The sequence below is a fragment of the Phaenicophaeus curvirostris genome, chromosome 1, assembly GCF_032191515.1.
Source record: "Phaenicophaeus curvirostris isolate KB17595 chromosome 1, BPBGC_Pcur_1.0, whole genome shotgun sequence".
NCBI lineage: Eukaryota > Metazoa > Chordata > Aves > Cuculiformes > Cuculidae > Phaenicophaeus > Phaenicophaeus curvirostris.
The window spans coordinates 126,130,348-126,150,996 of record NC_091392.1 but is presented as its reverse complement, the minus strand read 5'-3'; the positions used below and the strand labels follow the sequence as shown (position 1 = coordinate 126,150,996).

At 40.6% G+C, this 20,649-nt stretch overlaps 1 protein-coding gene across 2 annotated transcripts in view; it reads right to left on the bottom strand.

Moving 5' to 3' along the window:
- Window positions 1–7,369: 7,369 nt before the first annotated feature.
- Window positions 7,370–20,649, bottom strand: part of APOO (apolipoprotein O) — a 36,044-nt gene continuing 22,764 nt past the window's right edge. For both annotated transcript variants that reach the window (XM_069873761.1, XM_069873753.1), the window contains exons 8-9: window positions 10,666–10,761; window positions 7,370–7,687 (exon numbers count right to left, since the gene is read on the bottom strand). In XM_069873761.1, coding sequence (XP_069729862.1) covers window positions 10,693–10,761 — 69 coding nt within the window. In that variant the 3' untranslated portion in view covers window positions 7,370–7,687; window positions 10,666–10,692. The remainder of the gene's footprint in view (window positions 7,688–10,665; window positions 10,762–20,649) is intronic.

Below are 20,649 nucleotides of genomic sequence, written 5' to 3'. Positions count from 1 at the left end.
GCATTCTCCAGACGTGCCGGCACAAAGCCAAGACGCCTTACTGGGTCAGATGAGGCCATGGGGCCAGCACAGCTGCCACCACTAAAAAAGTCAAACCCATAGAATCATAGAATAACCAGGTGATGTTTAAAATAAATTATATTTTTTTATTTAAAAAAAAAGTGAGCTTATTGTTCTCCAGCTCTCAAAATAATAACTGAACAGGTTTTAAGGAAATGCTGTCTCATAATCATTAATAAAAGCTGCTAGAGGTAACCATACATGAGAAGGAGCTAGAGGAATCCATAAATGAGAAACCTCGAAAGCAAGGGTGATGAGGTGTCAGAATTCCTCAAGAAAATTACTGGGGCAAGAGAAAAATGTTGGGAAAACCTCAGCAGGGCCCCCAGGCCAGGGAGGCGCTCCAGGCAAAGTCCACTAGAAAGACTTCACAAATACAGCAAGAGGAAAGAGTCAAGAGAAAACAAGTTGACACAGAGAATTACGTCAACGGTCAAACACTGAAACATTACAGGATCTTCTGCCTAGGGACCCTAGGGCTGAGCTCCCACAGACATGGGCAGAAAGGGTCCCTCTTTTCCTGTTGGGAGGGTCAGTGTTCCAGGAGGATCCCTCCGGGACAGGTAGGTGAGCCAGGTGGGTCACACAATGCTCTCAGCCTTCCCACAGGCAGAGCAGTTTTTCAGCTGTGGGGGATGAAGAAAGAACTCGTGCAAATAAAACTGTACTTCTTGTGCCTTTCACTCCACAAGGAAAATACAAACACAGGGGAAATCTCACAGGGTTACCACTTAAATTACCATTTCACAGCTCCTTAATGGTTGTGATTTTATTTATGGCAGTTTGCTTACAATTGACAGCTGTGAGTTTATTTACAGTAGTTAACACCGTAGCCTTCCAGGACAAAAACCAGGCTCCAAGCCCACCATGTTCTTAGCTCAGAGACTTGCGACCTGAGGTGTGCAACAGGTTCTGCACATCTGTGTTACACCTCAGCGTAACCCACCAGGAACCTAAAAGCACTTCAGGTTTTTTCCTCTCATAGTCCTGTTACTTTCAGGTGTGAGTCACTGGCTAGCCCAGGGCTGAGGGTGCTTTTAAGTCACTGCTCCTCTAACATTCCTCAAACAAAACATTCTCCTTAGTGAGCTAACGTCATCTACAGATAGGAAAACAGCAGAGAAACAATAATCCTAGAAGGCAACCGGTGAATACCTGGCAATATTCCCACTGAATTTAAAAGGAAATGGAGCAACTTCGGGTCTGGCAAATTTTTCCTTTGAAAATATTAGATGCTAAATATTAGGAAGAAATACAAGATATTAGGAAGAAATTTCTTATGCTGACTGTGGTGAAACACTGGCACAGGTTGCCCAGAGAGGTGGTAGATGCCCCATCCCTGGAAACACTCAAGGTCAGGCTGGACGGGGCTCTGAGCAACGTGATCGAATTGAAAATGTCCCTGCTCACTGCAGGGGGGTTGGACTAGATGACCTTCGATATCCCTTCCAACCCAAACCATTCTGTGATTCTATGAAATATCTGACTTTTGAGTTTGAGGAGAGCTGTGGTAGTAAAAGGGGATATGCCCACATTTACATTGAGTTACCTCTTGTTTCTGCAAGCTAGGACTTCTTCCCCTTTACTGTTTTCTTCTTGGTCAAAACACAGTTGCTGATTTTAGCATATGTGTGTTTTGCTTTCTTGTACAAGGATAGATCGTACTGATCTTACTCCATCAAGGCAAAAGTGCAGCCAAAGGTTGTTTGGCCCCAGGGACATGTCCTTGTACAGTTGGATGCTGTGCAAAAGCTTCTAAACAACAGAGGACTCCAATATTATGTATTAATTGGCTTGCTCTCGCTCTCTCTTTTGGGAGAGTCGAGCAGATGCACATTTCCTTCTTCCATCAGCCAGTATCAGCTCATTTTTTTTATTGTCACATGAACCTGGAGGTGAGCACAGAAGAAATAAACACCACAGACTGTGCCTCTTCCAGCAAACCACAGACAGGAAAATAAGCCCTTTGCTGCTTAGCAGCCGAGTTTTCTCTAGCGTCTTCATTCAGTTTAGTGTACGAAGGGTTGCGCCAAGCCCCAAGCCTGCCCAGACTTGCTGGCGAGGCCTCTGCGTAAGCACCGTGCACGGCACCGAGCCGGGGGCTGAAGCTGACTCACCCGCAGCTCCTAATGCCATTCCTCGTCTCTGGCAGGATATGAAAAATGTGTCAAGCCTGGCACACGATAGTAAACATATTCCTTTGCGTTGGCTTTGGTGCTTTTACCAGCCCGTTTCAGTTCAGGCAGTTTATAAACAATGCTTTTAAGGTAGAAGATGAAATAACCCACTGGCCAGCTCCCCAGTAAATGCAAAGATGATTTGAGCGGGCTGCATTGAGTAACAAACCTCTTTTTTTTTTTTTTTTTTGTACAACACTTGTACACAAGTATCGGAGCTGTGCTTTGAACGTGCTTTGAACTGAAGTTACCTTTATGATTCATGGCATGAATGAGCACTAAGTGGGCGCATACAAGAGCGCTGTACGAATCAGGAAATGGCTCTTTCAGGTCCCCTTACAAAAGGAAGTGAGTCTGAAGCTTGCTAAATTTACAGAGAGGACGTTCGTGAGCTTAATCTAGGGCAGGGGATGGGGGGAAGGGAAGAATCCCTTTTCTTTCACTGTAGGTTGATAGACTAACTCTGCATGTTTGTGTACTTAGTTTTTAACAAGAAAGAAAAAGTAAAAGGTCTGATACTGCAGTGGTGAGGGCTGCCTTCACAGCTGCCAGCCTGCGACCCTTGGCTGGTGTATGTGTATAGTCACAAAGACTTATCTGGCTTCACGCTTCTGCACCCCCCACATCACTAGGAAAATGAGAGTGGTTTTCTATGCCCCCTTGGCACGGAAGGAGCATCACTGCACACCTCTGTTCAGGGGGTCCTTCCTTCCTCTTCTGCCCTCTAAGCCCGCTGCCTGCGGAGCGGGGGCACAGTGGGCTCGCAGGACGCCTCAGCACTCTCAGCCAAGTGCTGGATGTGGCTCGCTTTCAGTTCAAAGAAACAGGTTACTTCTTCAAAGACACGGGTGCTGCGCCCTGGAGTTGAGTGAAGGTACTTCAGGTTAAGCCTCACGAGAGATTCTGATGCAGTGGGACACCGTGTTTTGAATTATTTCAGTACAGGAGGCAGAATGGTTCTGTGGATTTACACCATAATGGCCAAAGAAGGAAGAAATGAGGTTCTCCTCCTGAGGTTAGTCCAGGCATGTGCTTGCTGCTCTCACTGCTATCTTAAAATGCACACTGAGCAAGCCCCTGAAGCAAGACAAGGTGCTCACACGAGGCCTCCAGTGCTCACCTGCGCAGTGGTCTCAGGGCTGCAAGCTGCCTTCCTTGGGTAGGAGGACTGATGAACCCAAGCGGTACAGGACAGCAGAACATCCCTCCTGACACAGCATGTGCCTTTACTGCCAATAAGTGTGTATCAAGCGACCCACCTTGCTACTTCATGCCCCCGTCTGTTAGTTTAGTGTTGCTGACCAAGACCTGGGTGCTGAGACTACACGCAAATCACATCCTTTAGCTTTAGTCTCTATCAAATTCAATTCTTTAGTCTTGTGCTAGTTTATATTCACATTACAAACAAAAAGAGAAGTTCCCTGCCTAAGCTGTCCCATTGCCTCCACTGCTGTTCTGATGGTGGGCACAAAGACTTTGGGATCATGAGTCCAAGCACAGCTCAGGCTGCTGCATGGCTATTCCCAGGCACACACCTGCAAGTCGCTCAGGATCTATCTTCCCCTCCAGAAGATCCAGCAAAGCTTACCAGTAACAAGATCATGACTCAATAACTGGCCCTGGTAATCACAGAATCATAAAATCACCAGGTTGGAAAAGACCCACCGGATCATCGAGTCCAACCATTCCTATAAATGATGGAGCACTGCATCCAGCTTACCTGCCACACCTGGATGTGGCCCACATGACCGCCTGGCTATGTGCTAGTAGGTAGATTTAAACCTTTAAATGCACCCAAAAGTAAGGCTAGGAGGAGTCAGGAAAGCCTGACAGCATAGTCTGGTGCAGGCATTGTAGCTCCATTTCCCATGCAGAAAGGTATTTTTAGAGGAAGAAGATCAGTAACCAGCTTTCAACACCAACGCGATGGCCACCAGTAACACCAGCTTGAATACACAGTGGTGAGAGCAGCATTCTGGTGGAAACCATGAACTTCAAGGTAAGATACAGAAGTCCAGATTAGACTCCGGTCTTCAACCAGACATGGCCAGTAACAAACCTCACTGGCCTGAAAAGGAAGAAAATAACACAAATGCATCCACGTACCAGCGTTGCTTCCAGACAGACCTTGAGAAAGCTGTCAGCTTCAGTCACATTAAAAACATACACAGTTAAAAAATACCAGATTAAAGAGGACAGGGGGTTGTTGCATAACTAGAAACATTTTTTTTTCTGCTAAAACATTATCTCCTTTGTAATTAAGATATTGACATCAAAGGTTTTCCTTGTAAACAAGATGCTTTTGTTTCTGTCAAAACCACCCCACAGTGGGGTGACCTAGCCAGCTGCTGGGCCATCCAGGTGCAATAGCTGACCCTGCTTTGAGATGTTCCACCCAGGAAGGTCCAGTGGGAAGTTATGCAGGTTTTCCCGGCATGCTTGAAGAGCCAAAAAGCTCTTTGTCAATAGCAGTTTATATGATAAAACTGGCTTTACAAGGAGATTGGAATTTATGAGAAGGTACAGAAATAACTTTTACAAAACAAGAAAAAAGAAACATATGCATGAGGAGCTCATGATCTGTTCTGAAGCAAACGTGCTCGCACTGAGATTTTTCTGCCAGGGCTAATAAACAGAGCAGAAGCAAACCCCTTCAACTTCAAGAGCATTCTTTTCTCTAGCTCTAAAATATGACTTCCTCCCTACCAATCTTGCCTGTTCTGGCTCTGCAGTTAAAGCTGTCTTCGAAGGTGACAGATGCAACTAAGAATGCTTCAGGTTGGTGATGTTCTTTCTAGCAAATGGAGAGGCTACACTGTGCACTTCTATTCAGACAACACACTGCCTTACAGGAATTGTCATGCCAGAATTGAGGGCTAGATAGGCAAACCTGAGGATCTCCAGTTCTACAATTTTCACAGGCTACAGAGATTAAAGATGGTGTTTTTCAGAGAGAGCACTGCAACCTGGCCCCAACTTATCTGTTAAGGGACACTATGGCTGAGGATACTGGAATGAGAATACCGTTTCCTCAGTTGCAGAGACTCCAGTTACCGAGCTGAAAGACTTCAAGTAGAAGTATGAGCAAACTGTTGACATGAAATCTGGGTGGGGAATATACTGTTTTTAGCTTAATGCTGTAATACCCTCAGGCAAAGTCTGGCAAAAGATAACACACGCATGCACAAATTAGTTCCATGCATCTGTGTTTGTGTGCATACATACGTATGTATATGAACAAGGGTCAACTGCCCTCCTGTGCTTCATTAGGAAAGTCTGCACCAAGTCAGTTGAATATTTTATGATGTCTTGCACTCCTACCAGCATGAAACTCTTAAAAATTTATTTCTTGTACTTGTGAAAAACACAGGACATAAGGAAAGGATTTCAGCTAGGGCTCTCTTGCTCACATTTTGGAGCCATCTCCTTGTCACATGTATATGCAGGTGCTCAAAGACAGCCATTTCCAGTGAGATAAAAGCATTCTGGTTTTATGGCTATCATCTGGGATGTTTTTAAGCAGCAGTGTAAATACATCATATGAAGACGTGATCAAGTAAAAAGCATTTAAGCCAAGTGATACTTATTTAAATCAGCCTTTTTTAAACACACACATATATTTATGTAAACAAAGATGAAAAGCTGTTGTGTTTGAATGAGGATTAGCTAATGAAACAGACTGGACACAGAAAGTTTCACTTTGTTCTCACAGGCAGTAAAAGAAACCGCTAAAAACTGCATCAAAAAGAAGAATGAGGAAACCACATCTTAGTGGAGTCTAGGGGTGAAAATACCTGACATATCAAGTAATTATATTCCTCAATACTAAAGCGTCATGTGCCAAATATTACTGAAAAAAAATACTGGCATCTAAATTTGAATTCCTAACTCAATGGTAGTAGTTTTATATAGGATATGGGAATGCGCAAGTGAAGGTCTGTCTTTAAGGGAAGAAACAAAGCTATGCCTGTATTGCAAGAGTGGTGTAACAGAGCAGTTACAGCTATGACCAATATTTCCCAAGTTTCCATTCCACTATTGACAAAAACATGACTTTGATCCTCCCAAGCCTATCTGAATTAAGTTGGGAAATTTAAAGTAAAACACAAACCACACACCCACCCCAGACCCCACATAAGAACTCTGCTCCCTTTGCTAAATCAACATCCATCTTTACCAGCTTAAAACAATCATAAAAGCATGTTGGGGGATACTGTTTTTCTGCCTGAGGCAACCACACGCTTTATGCCTGTACTAAAGAAAAAGTTGGCCTGTTTCATAATGCCCACACAGACTGGTATTTGCATTGCCAAGATCTTTTGCTTTTCTCTAAAAGTTTGTTGAATACGCTCAGTCAGAATAACAAGCAATAACAACGATGTTTAAAAGCATGCTGAATCTGATGTACGTTGTATTTTCTTCCCTGTTCTTTCTGGAAAGTTAACGTATAGTAAAAGCACACATTTAATTCCATTCTTCCCCCATTCTTCACATTCATTGATTAATTTAGGCACATTTAAGACTCGGCAATAGAGCTTTAAATGCTCTGAGTTACTTGGATTACAGTAACTTGTGAAGCATCATGCCCCAAAAGAGAGGCTCATGGAAAGGGCAACAAATGATTAAAGGGTTTTATTATGCAAAGATTTCAAAATGCTGGAAATCCTTTTGTACTTCCCTTCGCTTCACTTTTTCTTCCCCTCCTATGGATAGGAACAAGGAAACAGCCAAGTTATTCTATGGCTGGTTCCCACCACCATAATGTTCGGGTTCCCATTGAGCTGTGCATTCAAGCAAAAACAAGAACAGACATCAACAGCTCCATTCCCATCCGTCTACAGGACAGGAACTCACAGATGCTTCATTATATACCTCCTGCTGGCACTGATGAGGCAGAAGATTTGTATAGAAAGGAGGGGGAGACTCAGACAAAACACAAGAGTCATTATAATTGTTCTCACTTGTAATTCTTTTAGCTAAATGTTAGCCAAAAATCATGCTACTTCAAGCTTTTCCCCACTGTTAAAAAATGCAGGCATTGTCAACAGCATCTTGAGAACCTTTCACAGATTGTGCAAAAGTCACATGTGTGAGTTTAAGGAAGACTGGATGAGGGGAAAAAAACAGAACCATTTTGTGTAACTGGAATTTTATTTTATATATAAATAATAACTGAGGAATTCTGAGACTGGCTACTTGCAATGCTGATGCTGCAATGGGACAAGCATGGGTAGACTTCAGTCCCACTGCAGAATTGAGGACAAGGTTTCAAGACTGACCCAAAATACGTAATGTCCTTTCACAGATTCCATACCAGAAGCGCAAGCAGCACATTGTCAGTCTTTCCTGAGGCAGAAGGCAGATTAGTCACATTCAAAATCATAATGGAGTCAGATGGTTTTTCTCTTTTTCTTGGGAAATTGTTGCTTATGTCTGTATTTTTTGTTCACCTATAAGCAAAGAAAGAAGGACAGAGGATAAGGAAGAGAGGGAGGGAGAAAGTAGAATTAAATATCGTAGGCTTTTTCTTTCCATAGTCAAAGTACAGTTAAAACTTTGCTCCTCAAATAGACTTTGATCAAATCACCACATGAAAGAAAATTCTCGACACCAATTTATTTGTAGCAAAGAGATATAACTCTTCATACTACTGACATCAGAGCACTAATGTTTACGTCTGCTCTAGACAACTTAATTCCCTGCTGTTGAACTGTACAGGAAAAGAAAAGAAAGAGCATTCCATAGCAACAAAAAGCCCAAATGGAATCTTGTGTAGTAAACAACTTTTCTCAAATACAATTCTGTTTCATTCCCATCAACCGCATTTTTTCCTAGTCTCAGTTATTCTGGTGTAAAGATAGGATACTTTGACTCAAAGAAACGGAATTACATAAATACAGAACCTAAACAGAGTGAAAATGAGATATGCTGTTTTCACGGAAAAACACAAAGCCATGTCCCTTCTGTGCAATTCTTCAGCACAACAGCTGGATAGAATTAAAGCTTGCTTCTCCCACAATGGGATGTGGTTTCAGCTGTAGTTTGCATTTAATTATATAGACAACAAACATACTCTAACAAAGGAGGTGCAACGCTGCTGGTTTTTGGAATGGAGAAATGTTACTGTCTCCAACCCAAAGTGATTTTGTCCTTGGCCGACCACTCACAATTCAGAGACCCATGCTGAGGCAAATCTTTATGAGGAAAATGAGATGGTATTTATTTTAGTAATCAGATTCAACTCAGAATACTGCCAACCGTTGAAAATACAGCGAGACTTTCAGGACTGATCTCATTCAGTATAAACACATATGTCTTTTCAAAGATCACAGCAGCATTCTGCAACCTTTGAGATCATCCAAATCCAAGAAAACATCTGGACTGGGGTACGGAGTTAAATAACTGGAGTTGATTTCAAGCAGAAGTAACAAATCGCCACCCCCGCAAAACAGCTGAAAATTGTTACTGAACTGAACTTCCACCACCTGGTTGCTCCAGGTCAAAAATCTAGTAGTTCCATTTATGCACCTCCTCCAGAAACAACACATGGGGAAGTAAGTAGATTACAAAACCAGCAGCACCCGGGCACTTCAAGCACCTGAGCAATTGTCTTCACTCTTGAAAGACAGTGGCACATGTGCAACAGCAGCTCTTTTTGAGGTTCTCCTCAAAACTTACTGATATAGTGTAAGTATATTTATGATTAAAATCCTAAAGAAAAAGGGTCTGGATACCAACTTTAGTATAAATTTTCCTGAAAGCTTTGTTCCTTTCCTTCCACCTACCTACACCTAAAAAGAAAACGCACCTTAGGCGAAAACTGCTAGCATTTCAACAAGTGAATAATGACCTACCAGAAATTGTATTCACACAATAAGAAATGCTAAAAGAAAATGAAAGCTATTTACAGGTTTCTATTTGTAATGAACCTTGATATTTGTACAGTGTTTCACATACATAATTAAAAGTTCAGTTCTCCTGGCTTTTTATCATTTAGTAGCTCTGTCCTAGTTCACGATAAGCACAATATTTTAGCAAATTTTAGAGAAGCTTTTCTTCCCCTTGGTATCTTTACTCAAAACAAAACCATTTTTCCTATTTTTTTTTGTTGTAACTTTTACTTTACATGACTATTTTACAGAATACTTGGAAAATATGCATTCTTAAAGACTTAATATTCATATGTCCGAAGGAAAACCTGATACACTCGTCCAACATACCTTTTTGTCTTTGCAAGAATTAGCTATAGCAATTAAAAATACATTAAGGGAAACACCATTAGAAACTAGTTTTGTTTTTAAAGCTGACTACGTTACAGTGGAACACTGCTGCTCATCAGACGTGCATTCAATCATATCTGCAAACATTTGTGATGGTGGTGATGCATGGAAGAAAAAAAGACAGTGCAGTTCTCTAAATCCACACTCTATTTACCCAGTTGCCAGCTAGGAAAACAAAGAATTTTATTGGTAAATAAAACACTCCATACAAGAATAATGAGGAGTCCCTGCAATGCCAGGATTACTTTCTGATGAAAAGTAAGTTTTTTAATATAGTGTGAAAATAATACAGGGCAAAGATAAGCACTAGAAAGTGCATTTGGAAAAGACATCCTTTATCAACTCATAACAGAGTAGATATTCTCTGCTTTTGTACTAAAACGCATCAATTACACTATCATTAATTATATTAAGCCTCAAATACAGAGCAATTTTTGCTCTGTGAAACTGAACCATCTCAAAGAAGCTGAGAAGGTGTTTTTGTTTTCCAGAAACTGTACCAATCACAGGACATATTGAAGCAGCCCACTGGCCAAATCAGAAACAAAACTGGTGTCTCAACTCAGATTTCTGGCTCAGAGAACTGGAAAATGCTGCCTCCACTTCCTCCACATTCATTCCCAACTGATGAGCCATGTCTCCTTAGGGAGGTGCATCAAGATGAAAGGTCAGGCACATTGTGGACTGTTACAGGCTGCAAGATAATGCTGCACCCTAGCACTGACAAATCTTTAGAGGAGAATATCAGTAGGAAAGAAGTTTATTTCTTCTCCTTCATGCCTACACAGGTGTGACAAAGAAGGCAAAGAGGTTTATGGTATAGAGGACAGAAATGGAAAGGGAAGAACGGAAAAATCCCCAATACGTTACAACATCTTAACAAAGCCTTGCTGAATTAACTTGGAACCCTTGGGGGAGACACACATTTACCTGCTACACTCTAAAGATGAGGAATTTAGATAAGTTAAATAGCATTAAGGAACACACACGTTCTTGAGAAATGTTAAAATGCACAAAACTATTACCTCTCTTCCCCTCTTTCTACATCAATATGAAGATAACTACAAGTCAAACTTGTAAATGTTCAGCTTTTCCAGGTTATTCTATTTTGCTCCTGTAGCCACATACTATTAACCTTTATCCTTTACCTGTTTGATACCAAATGATCTCATGTTCTACTTCCGGGCTCGCTCTTCATTTGAAGCAGCATGGATTTCCAGGGGCTTGTCACCTTCTGCATCACCCTGGATGAGAGAAACATGCACAAAATTTCAATCGAGGCAATCCATGATTAATGTTTTTGCTACAACAGAAACCCTCAACAAAAACTACTTGCAAAATCAAGTGTTTTATGAGACTAATTAAGTGGAATATAATCAAACATAATCTACTCCCCAATGGTTTCTAGATTTTACTCTTCCTGTTGTCAGCTGAGCAATAAAGGATTTGAAAGAACAAATAGTTCAGCAGAAATGTTTTAATTGACTCATTTTGCCTGCACTAATAACAGAGCATGAATTCCCACAGAGGAGTTGTTATTTTGCATTTTCTTTCTGTGAGGATTTATACAATAGGTCTCTTTTAGCACATATCCTTTGAGAGAGGGTTCTCATACTTTCCCCAGAATAAACGATCAAAGAAGGAAGAGAGGATTGTTCGAGTGTCTGGTCTATCTATGTGCCAAGTATGCTATAACAAACAGGCATCTGATTATAGTTTTAAATAGATATCAATAAAATACTTAAAAGGCCCCACACATGGCTGAAAGGGACTGAAGCACATGACATACAAAAACAGGCTGAGAGACATGAGTCTGTTCTGCCTGGAGAAGATCAGACAAAGGGGGAACCTAATTGCTACCCACCATTCCTTAACAGGCATTTACATATTTGGGTTCCTTAATGGGCATTTACATATTTGGAAGAGCTAGGCTCTTCGCAGAGGTTCACACCAAAAGGACACAGAGGCATGGCACAAGCACTGCAGCAAGTTTTCCAGAGGACTTTTCTGAATCTCCATCCTTTACAATATTCAGCACTTGACTGCAGAAGGCCTGAGCCACCAAATCTAAGTTTGAAGCTGTCTCTGCTTTGAACAGGCAGCTGGAAGAAATTATCAGAGCTCGCACCCAGCCTCAATTATTCTTAAATTCTACACATTAAAATAAAATGGCATTTTCTTTTCATTCTAAAAAGACATGACTTAAGTGTGATCAAAAATGTAACAAGAAAAGCCAGAGGAAAGTGGAAAACAAACACCTCACAGAATGGGTCAAATTTATGTCCCAGCACAAATTAAACACTAGGAGTAAGGCACTAAGTCTATGAGACCCTGCACATTCTAAGCCAGACTCAATACATCAAGATTCAGTTATGAAGATAAATTCTTAAATTTCTTATTCAAAATATACCTAGCAATACCTTTAAAAGGTAACTCTTTCTCTCAAAAACTCATTTTGTTTTAATCACTCCCCCGGATATTTCATAGTATAGGAAATCACATCCACACCCATTTCAAAATAATGATCTACTCCACAATTTTTCTTGTACAGGAACTAAGTTACGACATTTTATTGTAATTTATAATGAATAATCTGACTCACAACGCCTCATGTCAGGGATTACTCAATCTTGAAAACTAAAAATAAGTTGTTCACAGAGAGTTCTATGTTTTTCCACTTGCTTGTTTTAACTTGTAAAAAGCAAATGACATCTAGGTAAGATTTATTTTTTTTTTCATCCTGAAAGAGGAAATAAAAACAAAGCAAAACACGTACATAAACATACAGAAAAAACGGGCTCTTGTTCAGTTAGTTTTGTGTGAGCTAAGTAGATCTCATCACAGGGCTTGTCCTCACCAGATCTATTAAGCCTGAGTTATCTAATTCAAGCCAATCTACTGCTAAACTGTCATTCCTCACACAAACTCCTTTGAATTAAGAATTAATAAGTTCTTTTAACTCCATCCACTGTATGTGCCCACTACATAAACAGCAGTCCTGGGCAAAACCAACCAAGCAGTAACACGAGTGGCCAGAAAAGGACGGCCTTTGAGCTAACACAGGGCATAGCCACACCTCACTTTACAACAAAGTGTCAAGGTCCTCTAATCACACTCAAAACCAGATCAGACGCAAGAAAATGTGTTTAGACCAATGACGCAGAAGACAGGCCGCCGCTGTGCCATGACGCCCTCCCAGAAGCAGGCACATGGTCAAAACAGTCCTTCTACTTTCTGGCTCAACACAACCACTCCATAATGTATCTGGGTGGCCAGAGGAGTTCAGGCATCCCAGTCGCTATCCCCCAGTGGAAGGGGAAATATTTTGCAACATATGCTTGTGCATCTGACAGTTTCAGCTGAAAGGTGAGTGATAAGATCCATAACATATTTATTAGTGAAGTATTCAATACATTTGGATTCCATGGGATTAAAAAAAAAAAACAAACCCATTATTTGAAATTGAAATTAATATTGGCGCTAAGGGGACTGTACACAATGCTTTTTGTTAGGTCTCAGTACAAGTGATTAAAAGACACCCCAGCTTAGCTCAAAGCACCTAGTAGAGATACATTGAGATCTAAATCTTTAACTTAGAAAAATGCAATGACTTCTCTGAAAATTTTCCTTCCATATCTCAAAGCAACCTAGCCTCATGTCAAAAACACAGATGTGGGGTGGCTTCCTCACATTACAGCCTACTCTGATGCAGATGTTGGTTCCTGTCGCTCCTTCCAACAAGGCCTTGCAGATGGCCAGGCCTTTCTACGCTGGCACCTAATCTTAGAAAATATAACTCCAAAGGTGGGTATACATCTCTGTTATGCTCATGGAAAACTCTGGAAAGGCAGAGTCTAGCCACCAGAAACAAACAACAGCTGCAAAAAAAACTCCCAACAACAAAGCCTCATCTGGGTTCACAGGTTAATAATTTACCTTTTCTTCTGCCCTCTTTTGTTTGCAATGTATTGCTTAGAAAGAGAGAACATTGCTGATTTAACTTATTCATCCTCTCCCGGTTAATTAGTAACTTACTCTGCTCCTTTAATTTTCAGCTGAGTTTGAATTTAACTTACCTGTCAGAAATATGAATGTTAAGGGAAATGAGGAGATACGATAAATATATCCATGCAGGACTTAGATATTATTGACAGTTGATTGTGATAAACTGAGTATTGTATTAAGACTATAATAAGATCAGGCACTGGAAATTGATCTTTACGACAACTACAAGAACCCCGCTCAATTGCCCCATGTATAGCTGGGTTAAAACCCAGTCCAGTTGAATCAACAATTTGTGAAACAAATGTCAGACATAGAACATAGTTATTAGATTTGATGATAACTGATGATTAAAAGGTCACCTATTTTTGAGTATAGGCATAGATTAGATATAGGTACAAGTTAATCAAACAGCTTAAGATTTTACTTCGAAGTTTAAAGGTGAATAGATTTGTCTCAATAGAGAAGATAAGTGACTTTCATGACTAGGGGAGGAACATGACCTGTTGAAACATCACTTCTAAGGGAGAACAGAAACGAGACAGTGCAGATGAATTATCAAGGTGGATTTTTGTGGACTTTCAGGTTAATGAAGAACAAAGAACTAGAAGCACATGGAAAAACATCAAGAATTTTTCAAAGAAAACACCTACTGTACAATGCTATGTTAAAATATATTAGTATCTGATGACTTTGTGGGGGCCTTTGCCACTCACTGAGGTGATGGCTCAACTTTGAGTTGAGAATAAAGCAGGCCTAGAGTCACTCACTGCCTGTTGAAAATCCTTTAACACCCCAGATAGGACTCTAGGACACAAAAGATCAGAGTCAGATATTCCTCCAGACAGACCCGTTTCCAGTCCTCAAACTGCCGGCAAAAAGCAGGTGACCCCACCTGCGAGACTTGAGCTTGGGTAATTCCAACTAGATTTATACTAGGAATCTCTTGCGTTTAAATTTGCAGAAGCCTAATATCAGTTGACTGTGGCATACTCTAATAGGATGGGAATGACACCCAGCATTGAAAGGGGGACGCCCCTTGCTGAGGTTTTAGAGAATTGCAAAAAGATACCCACTGTCTGGAGAAAATCCTTTAACAATGAAGCACTTTTAAAAGTGTTATTCTATGTTGCCCTAAAAAGCCCAGATTTTTGTGGAGTAGATTCTGTCTTTCCCACTACTAACACATTTAAATTCACCAATGTCCATACTAAGGATACAACCCAAAAGAAGTAATAATTTTCACAAAGTTTACTCAGTTGTCATTCTTACTACCAAGGAATAAAAGGAGAGCATATAACAGCGAACAGTATTTTCTGTCAGAAGCAGATGTTAATCTTTCAGTTCATATGAACAAACTCTTGCTTGTCTGTTCAAAAGCCACCAAGGACAAGCCTTACAAGCACCTGCTGTAGCAAGAAGCTCTCTCAGCTGCTTATGCTGTGTTTTTAAGGATGCTCAAAACACCAAGTGACTTAAAAACTCTTCTCTTAAAACACAATTTAAGGTTTGCTATGGTTACAATATACGATGATAATGGTAAAGCTTCCCAGTCAACACAATGACAATGCAACCAAAGCTTTCAGGTGAGGGAAGTTCAGGTCCATAGTTTCTTTGATGCTTGTTCTGAGCAAGTACAGGAAACCTGCACGCAAAGCTGAGCAGTCTCTGCACTTGGAAACACTCCGTCACCAGCCAGCACTTAGTAAAACCCCCAGACATAGCCATATAGATATATTTTTTATATATATGTATTTTTATCTGTGTAATAAATAGATACATTTAGGTTAAAAATAGACACATACTATCTATTAGCATTGATAAGTCACAGATGGTGTCTATCAACAGACCCAATTGAGCGTCAGGGGAAGAAAGAGAATCCAGAATAGCTGAAAATACAGTAAAAGTCTTTGAGTGATATAACGACAAGACAAAGTGAGAACTAAGTAAAGAGAATAGATTTTCTATGTGTTTCAGTACATACTCGCTCACTGGCTGAAACAAAACCTGGGTTTAAGTTACTTGGTGCCATAACACAAGCCCTCATCACTTGAAGATGAAACTATCACAGTACGAGAGCTAACAAGCCTACATCGCAATGCAACAGTACAAATTATGGAAGTAGAAACCAGAGGCAGAAGAGGAGGGGCATAAAGGCTGCATTTTGTAAAAATAAACATCAAATGAGCAGACTGAGAAACAGGACCTGACTGTTAGAAACTTACAGCTCGTCTGCACTGAACTGTGGGTCCGAAATACTGATCTTTAAGCAGTTTTCTGTAAAGAAGTTACTGTTTATATAGAAAATCACATTCTTTAAGTTTATGTAGTTGCACAAAATCCTTAAGCTGCTGTGGTTCGTCCTTCCCTCTGACCTAAGGACAGGTATTAAACCTGATAAACTCAGCCAGTATTAAACAGACTGCTGTGGGTTAGAATAAAAAAGGAAAAAAAGAAGCTGGAATTCATAGGCTTAACAGTTCACAGCTAGCTCAAGACTTTCGTAGGCACTGGAAGGCTAAAAAGTGTAGAAGAAAAGAAATGCAGAAAAAGATGATCTTACATGCACTATGCATTACTGTCAGAGCAGAGGGACCAGTTACTCACAAAGACAAGCTGAAGGCAATGCAGGGTAATAGCCTTCATAACTGCAAAACCCCAGTAATGAAAGCTGATGCCACCTAAGGAAACTCAGAAGAGTATCAAATAAATCATTCTAAAAAGTACACCTATGTATAAAAGCATAAGTTGTTATAATCCTCTACAAACTTTACACACTACATTTAAGATCAATGAGGTTTGAGCAACACAGCTTCCATTTCACTATCACTTCCCCTGAAAATTTACAAACTGATAATATAAATGTTAGCACAAATTCTTCTAATGTTTGTGGAACTACTTCTTGTCAGTAAAGATCATTCAAGTAAGCAAAAGATTTTCAGAAGATAAAACCCCTAAAATTTACCAGCTTCCCTACAAGTTGGGTACATTTCTTCTACCCATCTTCTTTACCTGAGTGAAGAAGAAATGTTGTCCACTTTATATCGAGATAAAGCACACAGAAGCTGAACAACTACTCCTGCTGTCCCTTATTAGGAAAATGTTTCATTCTTCTGGAAATAAAAGCGTGAACGCTGACTTCTACAGAAGGTACTTGTGTAGTGTTAGCAGAGGGCTTTCATCCTGACATCCTGAAAAGCTGGCTCCTCCAACATGCCAGCTTCAGGATACAAGAATGCTATATTGTAAACAGCATATTCCAAACTTTTATCGGACAAACTTGCTCTGCGGAGGAGCTCCAGCCACCGCATTTTGCAATGTAGCAGCAGAAGGTTCTGGAATTCATCTTTCTTGGCAGAACTCAGATTTCAGTTTTTATGACCTCAATTTGGCACAGATTATTGTTTCATAAAACCTTCAGAAAATTAACATACCACATCTATTTTAATGACATATTGCTGTACAAACACAAAGTTATGCACAGCTGTGGTACCTATGACTATCAAACAAATTATGAGCAACACAACAAATTAACACAAGCCAAGAAGAGCCACCCATGTATTGCTTGAGTATTTGCAAGAAAAAACAACATCTTTTGCTCTGGCATTGTTTCACAAAATGGGTTACATCTGCTGTAACAAAAAATCAAGAATAAGATTTATATGCGCCTTCATCAGTTAATTAATCTAACTGCCTAGTATGACAGTAAAAATAAATATACAAAACCAACCCAATTCTTTCATAGGGCTGTGAAACTACAACAGAAGTCCCAGAATCTATCCTAGAATGCTTTGCCAATTTTAGTACACGATAGTTGAAAGTATTTGTTTTCTTCCATGATGCTTCTGTAAAAGCTCCAATAAAAATGCAGTTTATATTTAGAACAGAAATTCTTTTACTGGAAAAGTTGATACTGGTTTGATGGCCCTAATCATCCGTATGAACAAAAAAAATACTTTTTTTTGCACTAGTATAACCACAAAGCACTAGAGCCAGACTGAAAAAGTTTTTCTAAGGTGGACTTCAGCTCTCACATCTCATGGTAGGGACACACCAGTACTTTTATGTATATAAAAAAAAAGGTAGACACTGTCATTATTAACTGTGAGTGGTTATAGCCTGACAGAACATCACAACACTACTGTTAAAGAATATTAATTTTAGTCTGAAATATAATCAATCCAGCCTTTTAGAGATGGTTGCTTCTCATTTGGCCGTAGAAATCAACTGTAGATGAAGCCTCCTGACAGTGCAGTGTGACACAGAAGACCTCACTTAGCATCAGCAGCTGAATTTATGAAGCTTTAGGCCGCAAGCAGTGAACCTGCACCTAGGTACGATGAACTTATGCTCAACTATTTTGGAGCTACACACAAGAAGACTCCAGAGCTAGCTCAAGCCAGAAGATAAGCCAGACCTTAAAGATAAGAAGAGAGACAGGCTGCCTAAAGACAAGGAAAGAACCCTGTTGCATGTACAGCATGTGTATATAGGGATGGGCGTGCAAACAGAGACACACAGAGACATGACTGTAAGGATATAATTGCCCAGGAATTCTTTTGTTGGGGTCCCTCTCCAGAGGCATCCAGCTCAAGCTGTAATCTGATGCCATACCACCACTAAATTAGCCTTTAGTATTTACTGTCTGAGACTCTGCCTGGGGTAACCTAGGATAAAGGAAATTAATTTCTTTAACAATTATCTTATACACAAAAAAATCCCAAAAACAGTTAAACCAAAACAAAAAAAACCCAAACCTCCACAATTTCTCAACTATGTTTTTAATACTGCTTCACCAAAGCAGACCAAAGGAAGTTTCAGAGCAGACTTTTTCCCATTAAAAAGCATGTGACTTCTCACAACTGCTGTTCAGTTCTTCAGACACCAAGGAGGCAAAACCCTCTCTTCAACAACTCCAGAGGACAAAGGAACAATGAGTCTGTCTACTCCAGTGGCCACTGAATATCTGAAAAGCAGGCAATTTCATCCAGTGCACAATGCTTCTGCTTGACTCACAGATTTTTGGCTTTTGCCTAATCTATGAAGTTAAATCACAACAGTTAATGCTAAACAATAACTGATCAGTTAGATGAAGTTCAGGAGGAAACCATTTGATTGCATTTCACTCCTTTGAGCAAATAACATATTTTGGCAAATAAGGGGTGTGATTTAAAGATTCCGCAAGGAGGAAGAGAAAGAAGTGTGTTTACTTAGTGGTCTCTGCAATTCTGCAAGTCGTTTGTTTTTCTGCTGAGGTAGCAAGTGCTTGAATAAGCCTCATAATAAGATGAAAGCTTCAAAAGTTTTTGCCCTCCAATAACAACCACATGTCTCCTTTTGAAAGCCTGGGACACAATAAATAAAAAGCTCAGCTGATTTTTACTAATGCTGTCAGTTTGTCTTTCTGAAATATTTTAATGTTGCCTATTTTTTTGAGATAATTTTTGATAGCTTAGGGTTTAGGAAAGGTAGAGTATCATTAACTAATCTTTATTTATTCAAAGAGCTAGACAAGTGCATTTACTGAAGTTCCTAAGGCCAATACAGGACGAGTATCCACTACTGAAAGTCTCTATCCTCCTAAGACTCTATAGCCAATAGGACATACAAGCATTTCTCCAGCCCAGCTTATCTGGAACTAGTCCCACACCAAGACTTATGCAGAGATCTTGGTCCCATACCTACAATCTATTCAAGCGCAATTGTCTCTCCAAAACATCTCTCTTTCAGTGGCTCTCCCTCTTATGTCTTAGGCCTGTGGGTTGAAAATACTGTGTTCTGGTCAGATATGACTTCTGGTTTCCAACAACCCAGAAGCTATAAGTCATTGTCAACCTAGTATGAACCTTTAGCAGTTGTGAGCTGGGGCGCAAATCGGGAGATTCACAGTAAAACACCAAAACCACCTGCTTGTTCAAAGCTGTTTTCAAATCGCCTGTCAGTTTTGCCAGGCTACATCAAACCACTAACATAAGAGATGGGAAGCAGGGTGCAGCTAGGGCAGGAGTTTGTATCAACAAAAAAAGCACAGTTGCTTAGAAACCAGGTATTAAAGATGCAGTAAGTTTAGAAGTGAATTTGAAACCGCAGCAGCTTTATGTTACACACCTGACCTTTCATTTCTTTAAGCAGCAGTTGAAAAACATTCCCCCAAACCCCTGCAAGCTCTCCTTGTCACATATTTAATCAACTTGCACAGTTCTCTGGTCTGTTACACTCTGCATCACTGAGCCATCTGCATGTACTTCCTAGAAGTCAGTTTGCTTATCTGTTATAAGAGAGGTACAACTACAAAACCAGCTTGCTCCTGTGGGGTAACAGAAACGTCTCCTAGATAAAAACCAATACCATCATTAAGATACTTAACTCCAGAAGCTTCGCACAGGTTATAAGTCATGATCAAGGCATTACATAACATAGTGACTCAAAGCCTCATCCAACCTGGTCTTGAACACCTTCAGGGATGGGGCATCCACAACTTGTCTGGGCAACCTGTGCCAGTGCCTCAACACCCTCAAAGGAAAAAATTTCATCCTACTATCTAATCAAAATCTCCCCTCTTTCAGCTTAAAAACGTTACCCCTTGTCCTGCCACTGCACTCCCTGATAAAGAGCCCCTCCCCAGGTTTCCTGTAGGTCCCCTTCAGGCACTGGAAGGTCACTATAAGGTCTCCCTGGAGCCTTCTCTTCTCCAAACTGAACCAGCCCAACTCTCTCAACCTGTCTTTGTAGCAGAGGTGCTCTAGCTCTCTGATCATCTTTGTGGCCCTCCTCTGGGCTTTGCTCCAACAGCTCCATGTCCTTCCTGTGCTGAGGACTTCAGAACTGAATGCAGCACTCCTGCTGAAGCCTCACAAAAGCAGAGTAGACGGGGAGAATCACCCCTCCTGATATGCTGGTCACACTTCTTCTGATGAAGCCCAGGATACGGTCAGCTTTCTGGGCTGCAAGCATTCATTGACAGCTCATGCTGAGCTTCTCATCCGTCAGCACCCCCCAATCCTTCTCTGCATGGCTATTCTCAATCCATGCTCCGCCCAGCAATGACTGTGTTTGGTACCTCACCAGAATGCCCAATTCAAAGCAGATTCAAAAGAAGCTCAGTTTTTATTGACACAACTAGTTACCTA